Below are 7036 nucleotides of genomic sequence, written 5' to 3'. Positions count from 1 at the left end.
AAAGGGAAACAAGTCTGTCTCAGGTTGTCCTGAAAATAATGTGTCATCTATGTGTGCGTATGTGGTAAAAATTCTGGCCTTTAAATTACCAAGGGGACTTGGAAAAGTTTGTGCATGGGGTATTTATGGAAAATGAAAACATGGAAACTGATCTGCTGCCTGGAAATTGTCCTCGGAGGTGTTTTCTGCATCTGTCAAACCACACCCTTGGCCTCTTCCAAGAGACCCCATCGGGACACGGGTAGTGCTGTGTCACACTTGAGGATCTTTCTGGATGTGGAGCCTTTAGGATCTGTGGGCTCAAAGGGATTGGAGCCTTTCTCCGGAGAGCCCCATCTCGCTGTGTCCCCAGCCCCATCTGGCGGTGTCCCCAGCCCCATCTGGCGGTGTCCCCAGCCCCATCTGGCGGTGTCCCCAGCCCCATCTCGGTGTCCCCAGCCCCATCTGGCGGTGTCCCCAGCCCCATCTCGGTGTCCCCAGCCCCATCTGGCGGTGTCCCCAGCCCCATCTCGGTGTCCCCAGCCCCATCTGGCGGTGTCCCCAGCCCCATCTCGGTGTCCAGGCCAGCCTGCCGTCGCCGGCTGCCTCGGGCAGCACCGGGCTGGCTCCCACCGGCCGTCCTGCAGTGCAGCCGGGGGCTGCCAGGACACGGGGACCCCTGCCAGGGTGCGAGTGGATCCCTGCCAGACCACGGAACAATCCGTGCCAGGCCCTGGGCAGTCCCAGCAGGATGCGGGTTGGTCCCTGCCAGACGCACGGCCGGGCCCCGATTTCGGGACTGTCCCAGGCAAGGGGCGGGCCCCGATTTCGGGACTGTCCCAGGCAAGGGGCGGGCCGCGGGCGGAGCTCGGCGCGGGAAGCTGACGCCATCCGCGCCGCCAGAAGCCGGCGGAGCGCTCTGCGGCACACGTGTTCCCGGTGGGCGCTTTAACTCCGAGCGGGGCTTGCTATTGGCCACCGGGATGATTGACGGCTCGGCAGCCAACCAGATATCGCTATTCTCCCCGCGTAGCCAATGAGAGGCAGGGGGCGGGCGGCGGCGCCAAGCGTGGGGCTCGGTTGAATGCGGCGGGCCGGCGGCTGCGGGCGGTGCGTGTGGGACGGGCGGGAGCGCAGCCCTGGCTGCCCCGGGGCGGCGGCGGCTCCTCCGCGGGTCCCCTGCCCGCACGGGGCTGCGGGAGGGCCGGGGAGGCTCGGCCCGGCACGGCCCGGCCCGGCCACATGCGCGGGAATAGCTGCGGCAAACCCGGGAGCTGGGATGTGAACCGGGATGTGTGTGCTGGGATGTGAACACGAGGTGTGTGTGCTGGGATGTGAATACGTGTGTGTGTGCTGGGGTGTGAACACGGGTGTGTGTGTGCTGGGATGTGAACACGTGTGTGTGTGTGTGTGCTGGGATGTGAACACGTGTGTGTGTGTGCTGGGATGTGAACACGTGTGTGTGTGTGCTGGGATGTGAACACGGGCTGTGTGTGCTGGGATGTGAACACGGGTGTGTGTGTGCTGGGATGTGAACACGGGTGTGTGTGTGCTGGGATGTGAACACGGGTGTGTGTGCTGGGATGTGAACACGTGTGTGTGTGCTGGGGTGTGAACATGGGTGTGTGTGTGCTGGGATGTGAACACGTGTGTGTGTGTGCTGGGATGTGAACACGGGTGTGTGTGTGCCGGGATGTGAACATGGGCTGTGTGTGCTGGGATGTGAACACGTGTGTGTGTGTGCTGGGATGTGAACACGTGTGTGTGTGCTGGGATGTGAACACGTGTGTGTGTGTGCTGGGATGTGAACCGGGATGTGTGTGCTGGGATGTGAACACGAGGTGTGTGTGCTGGGATGTGAATACGTGTGTGTGTGCTGGGGTGTGAACACGGGTGTGTGTGTGCTGGGATGTGAACACGTGTGTGTGTGTGTGTGCTGGGATGTGAACACGTGTGTGTGTGCTGGATGTGAACACGTGTGTGTGTGTGCTGGGATGTGAACACGGGCTGTGTGTGCTGGGATGTGAACACGTGTGTGTGTGTGTGTGCTGGGATGTGAACACGTGTGTGTGTGCTGGGGTGTGAACATGGGTGTGTGTGTGCTGGGATGTGAACACGTGTGTGTGTGTGCTGGGATGTGAACACGTGTGTGTGTGTGCTGGGATGTGAACACGTGTGTGTGTGTTGAGATATGAACACGTGTGTGTGTGCTGGGGTGTGAACACGTGTGTGTGTGCTGGGATGTGAACACGTGTGTGTGTGTGCTGGGATGTGAACACGTGTGTGTGTGTGCTGGGATGTGAACACGGGCTGTGTGTGCTGGGATGTGAACACGGGCTGTGTGTGCTGGGATGTGAACACGGGTGTGTGTGTGCTGGGGTGTGAACACGGGTGTGTGTGTGCTGGGATGTGAACACGGGTGTGTGTGTGCTGGGATGTGAACACGGGTGTGTGTGTGCCGGGATGTGAACATGGGCTGTGTGTGCTGGGATGTGAACACGTGTGTGTGCTGGGATGTGAACATGGGCTGTGTGTGCTGGGATGTGAACACGTGTGTGTGTGCTGGGATGTGAACACGTGTGTGTGTGTGCTGGGATGTGAACACGGGCGGTGTGTGTGCTGGGATGTGAACACGTGTGTGTGTGTGCTGGGATGTGAACACGGGTGTGTGTGCTGGGATGTGAACACGGGTGTGTGTGTGCTGGGGTGTGAACACGGGTGTGTGTGTGCTGGGATGTGAACACGGGTGTGTGTGCTGGGATGTGAACATGGGCTGTGTGTGCTGGGATGTGAACACGGGTGTGTGTGTGCTGGGGTGTGAACCCGGGCTGTGTGTGCTGGGATGTGAACATGGGCTGTGTGTGCTGGGATGTGAACACGGGTGTGTGTGTGCTGGGGTGTGAACACGTGTGTGTGTGTGCTGGGGTGTGAACCCGGGTGTGTGTTGGGAAGCGAATCCAGGTTGGGAAGCTTTTTTATATTAAATCCGGGGTCCTGAGCAGGGGCTGGCCGTGGGCTGGGTGCCCTCCTGGGCAGGGCACGGCTGTGCCACACATGTGCCAGGCCTGGCTACGCTGTCACCGTGGTGCCAAATCCCTCCTTTGGCAGCTCCTGCTCTATTGGGAACCTCCTGATGTGGGCTGGTGTGTTGTTTTCTATTTCAGTGTGTGTTTCAAGGTCAATATTTGTGATTGAGCTGAAGTTTGCCTGTGCAGTGAAGCTGACACGGAAAGTGACAGTGTTGGGGCAGCTGGGTAAAGCCACTTAAATCAGGTGTTCTGGCAGAGAAACTGTACGGAGTTACAACTAGACCTGTTTTCAGAACCAGGTGCAGTGTTGTCTGCAACTCCTGTTCATTTTCACCCTAAAATTAGAGATAAAGCTAGTGAGAGAATTCTTCAAGCATAGTTTTATTCCATTAACCTATATGAAAACAGAAAAGCTTGCAGTTTAACCAGAACTAGTGGTATATAATTGTTTAGTAATCAAATAGCCTTCCTTTTTGCTTGTGAGTGCACACATGTGCATATCAATGAGATGACTGATGGTCATGGGAATGTATTTTGAGATGATGGTGTTATCTGAGGTAGACAGTTGATCAAACAGTTCAGTGTGGTGTGTTCTAACCTGCAGAAAGCACAGCCTAAGTTATGGGGAATTCCTACCAGGAATAGCACTGAGTAATTTTCCACAACAGGGCCTCAGAGGACAAAAGGTGTGGGCATTCCTACAGGGGATTGGCATTTGAGTTTTACAGTACCTTTACTACAATGCATTCCTAAAGGACATGCAAAAATTCTCCAAAATGAATCAAGTTTCAGTGCAGACATACATTTCATAGTGAGGTAGTCACAAATCATTACCGTACCAGTGCAGTTGTAGTATAGCTGTCTGTATATGAGACTGATATTTAATACTAAAAAAAGGTTCTAACTGCAGTTTGGTGGTTTCTGTTACAGAATAGCATTTTAGAATGCCGAAAATGATTGTGGAAAAAAAAGAAAAGAAGGCAGAAAAAAGAAAAAAGATGAAGAAACATGTGGCCCAAAAGGATGAGCTGGAATTGGAAACAAAACCGAAGAAGAAGAAGCAAAAGCTGCAGGTTTGGCTCTTTAATTCAATACAAAATGGATTTGTTGTTGCTGTAGATTCTGTTCTGAACACGAGTTGGATTCAGTTGCAGTGATTCCTTGGATGCAGTATATATACACCTAGAGTGAAAGCCAAAAGGAAAAGATAAATTGAGCCAGTTCTGGGTGCATTTGTAGCAGGCAGAGACGTGACCTCTGTTTGTTTTAGGTGTTTCTGAAAAACAGAGAATCCATGTGGGTGAGAGGTGAACCAAGTGAGGAGCTGTCATATGGCAATCTCAGTGGAGCTTCAGTCTTCATGTGATCCTGAGTGCCTGGGAAAACATGAAAGATGTTTTCTTGCAAATTCTCCTGGTTTTTGGACAGAATGTCAAGTGGCCAGAAGGTGTCAGCAGTCTCTTTGTATTCCTGAATGTTTTATGAATTATTTTATGAGAATAAAATTAGCAATCTCAATGTATTACTTAAGTAGGAACTTGGAAGATTTTTTTTTTTTGATGGTGGAAATTATGCCTAATTTAAGGACAATTCAGTTCTGATATCTTTAGTGGTTATTGTGAAATGAGGATCAAAGAACTGTAAAGCAATTCAAGAAGTAGAGAAGGAAAGCATGTTTTTTCCCTCAGAAATTCTTGAGGATCACCCCAAGAAGCCATAGTCTTATGTTTCCTGGCCTAACATAAAATAGATGTGAGAGCTGCTTGTTACTTACTTTATCATGACATGTGTAGTTCAATGGAGCTCATACAACTAAAAATTAGTACTTATTTTGCTATTAGACTTTATTTCAGCTCATTGGCAAGAACATACTTGAAGAACTTGTGCATTCATCAGTGTCTCTAGGTATTGCATTTAGAGTTTGGAAAGCTTAATATAAAAAAGCCAGCCTATTGGCAGAAGCTATTCAGAAGTTTGTACAATTTTGCAGTTTTGAGCTCAGCAGAAATGTTCCTAAGTAAGAAAAGACATCTTTGTCAAAGCAAAATTAGGAAATTTTGTCCTTATAGCTTCATAAGAGGGAATATTTCTCTTTTCCTTTCTATTATAGATTGTGGATTTGCTGTGCTATAATTAAATTTGAGTGAAAATAATTTTCCAGGACAAAAGAGGGTGAAATTGAAATGTCAAAATGAGAATTTTATTGTCTGTGATAAATTCAATGTCTATAATTTAATGTAAAACTGCCAAACAGTCGAGGTGGGCTTCAAGCTCCTGGCTAGTGGGGCCTTTTTGGACCATCAGATGTCCAGTGTTCAGTTCCTAGAACACCCAGAGGGGTTTTGAGGGCTGTGCAGACTGTAGGACTGGGAAAGAAAGAGCAAAGAGTAACAGAAGAATCCTTAATGCTGTTAGGGAACGCCACTAAGCACAACAGTTCTTGGAATCATAAAAGTTGATGCCAGTGGGTGGCTTGAACATGTATATAGTGAGTTTTAGGGAATGCCATAAAAGGTCTATGACAAGCCATTCCTTGGCATCAGCTTTATAAACTGTAACTGTTGATAGAGGAAAGTCTAAGTTAATAGGCTAATTTTTTTTTTAATTTATTTTTGAAATAACTGTTAAGAATGAAAAAACATGAGGCAGATCTTAAACAATTTCACTTCAGAAGTGGTTAAAGAAAGTGAATTGCTTGGCAGTTTGGTTGTTACTCAGTGTAAGTACTCTCAGTTTTGTGTGAAATGCTTTGTTCAGGCACACTGGCATTTATGCCTTAAAGTGCTTTTGGTCATCAGATCTTGTCAGCATGGAAAGTGTAACAGAGAAAAGGTAAAACTGCTCTGTGGGAACAGGAAGATCAGGAGGAACTCTGAGGCTATGCTCAGTCAGAGCACATTAAGAAATTTCCACATAAGAAATTTGGAACAGAAGTTAGGCAACTGCTGTGAAGGTTTTTTCTGCACCTTCACTTTATGAATTTGATTTCTGTTACTTTAAAATAAGCTGGAATTTTGCTGGATCTACAGCAATTCATGAATCATGGTGCCTGGATTCTGATGAGCTGTTATTGGCTTTTAGTGCAGTAACTGAATTAAAAGAAATTTTTCCTGGCATTCTTAAAGTAAGGATGGGTGGGCTCCAGTTTTTCCTAAGGAGTCTCCTGTGTGGTAGAAAGAGTTTTTGGTGGAACAGAGATTTCGCTGGTTCATTAAGTCACATTCCTATGATTTACTTTTAATTTTTTTTTTTTTCAATTCTAGTACAGCAAATTTAATCTCCAAAGTGGAAAATACAAATGTCTAATTGATTTTGTTATAGAGCTAGAGGCAGGTTGAGGTGTGTTTTCAGGGACTGGATTTAATGTACACCGATTGTTCCTTCAAGAAATTGATTTCAAAAATTCTTGCCAGCATTGGACTAAGGCATTTTTCCTTGGAACAGCTTGACCTTTCAGTGTAATCTTGATGTTTTATTGATTTTCATCTACTCAATTTCTTCTGTTTACACTAAATAGTAATAAGCAATTCAAGACCAATATGAATGTTTTTGTGAGTGATCTTAGAACCACACAGCTCTAAATAAGACATCTCTAGTGGAGCTGAATTTTAAAGTTTAAATAAGTTTAAAAACTTAATTCAGCCTTTAATGTTTTTCTGACTGATTCTCCTAATGTTGCTGTTCTATTTACCCACTTGAAATAATCACATATATTAAACAGATTTTTTTAAATCACTAGGCATTAGTTTTACATTTTTATAATGACTTTTATAGTTTGCTAACATAGTTATATGTTGAACTATCAGAACGTTTTAAGTTTTTCCCTACAAACTGTAGCATGGGTATGAAGAAAAGAGATTTAAAATGTGTCATCTAGACTGGTGGTTTGAAGCTGACTATTGGCTTCTTAGGTAACAACTGCCTGGTGAATCTTTTCTGACAAGCTAGTTTTGTTTCAGTTCTCTTAAAAAAAAAAAAATCAGTATTGTTAACCTGTCATCCTGAAATAACAGAACCCATCGGAGTAT

The 7036-nt window shown here is 47.1% G+C and overlaps 1 protein-coding gene across 3 annotated transcripts in view; it reads left to right on the top strand.

Moving 5' to 3' along the window:
- Positions 1–835: 835 nt before the first annotated feature.
- Positions 836–7036, top strand: part of CHLSN (cholesin) — a 123605-nt gene continuing 117404 nt past the window's right edge. The window contains exons 1-2 of one of the 3 annotated variants that reach the window (XM_077786883.1): positions 836–918; positions 3939–4081. In XM_077786883.1, coding sequence (XP_077643009.1) covers positions 3953–4081 — 129 coding nt within the window. In that variant the 5' untranslated portion in view covers positions 836–918; positions 3939–3952. The other 2 variants (XM_077786882.1, XM_077786884.1) reach the window with 2 other exon arrangements.

This window comes from Lonchura striata, chromosome 16, assembly GCF_046129695.1.
Source record: "Lonchura striata isolate bLonStr1 chromosome 16, bLonStr1.mat, whole genome shotgun sequence".
NCBI lineage: Eukaryota > Metazoa > Chordata > Aves > Passeriformes > Estrildidae > Lonchura > Lonchura striata.
The sequence above is the reverse complement of the archived record's forward strand: the minus strand, read 5'-3'. Positions and strand labels throughout refer to the sequence as shown.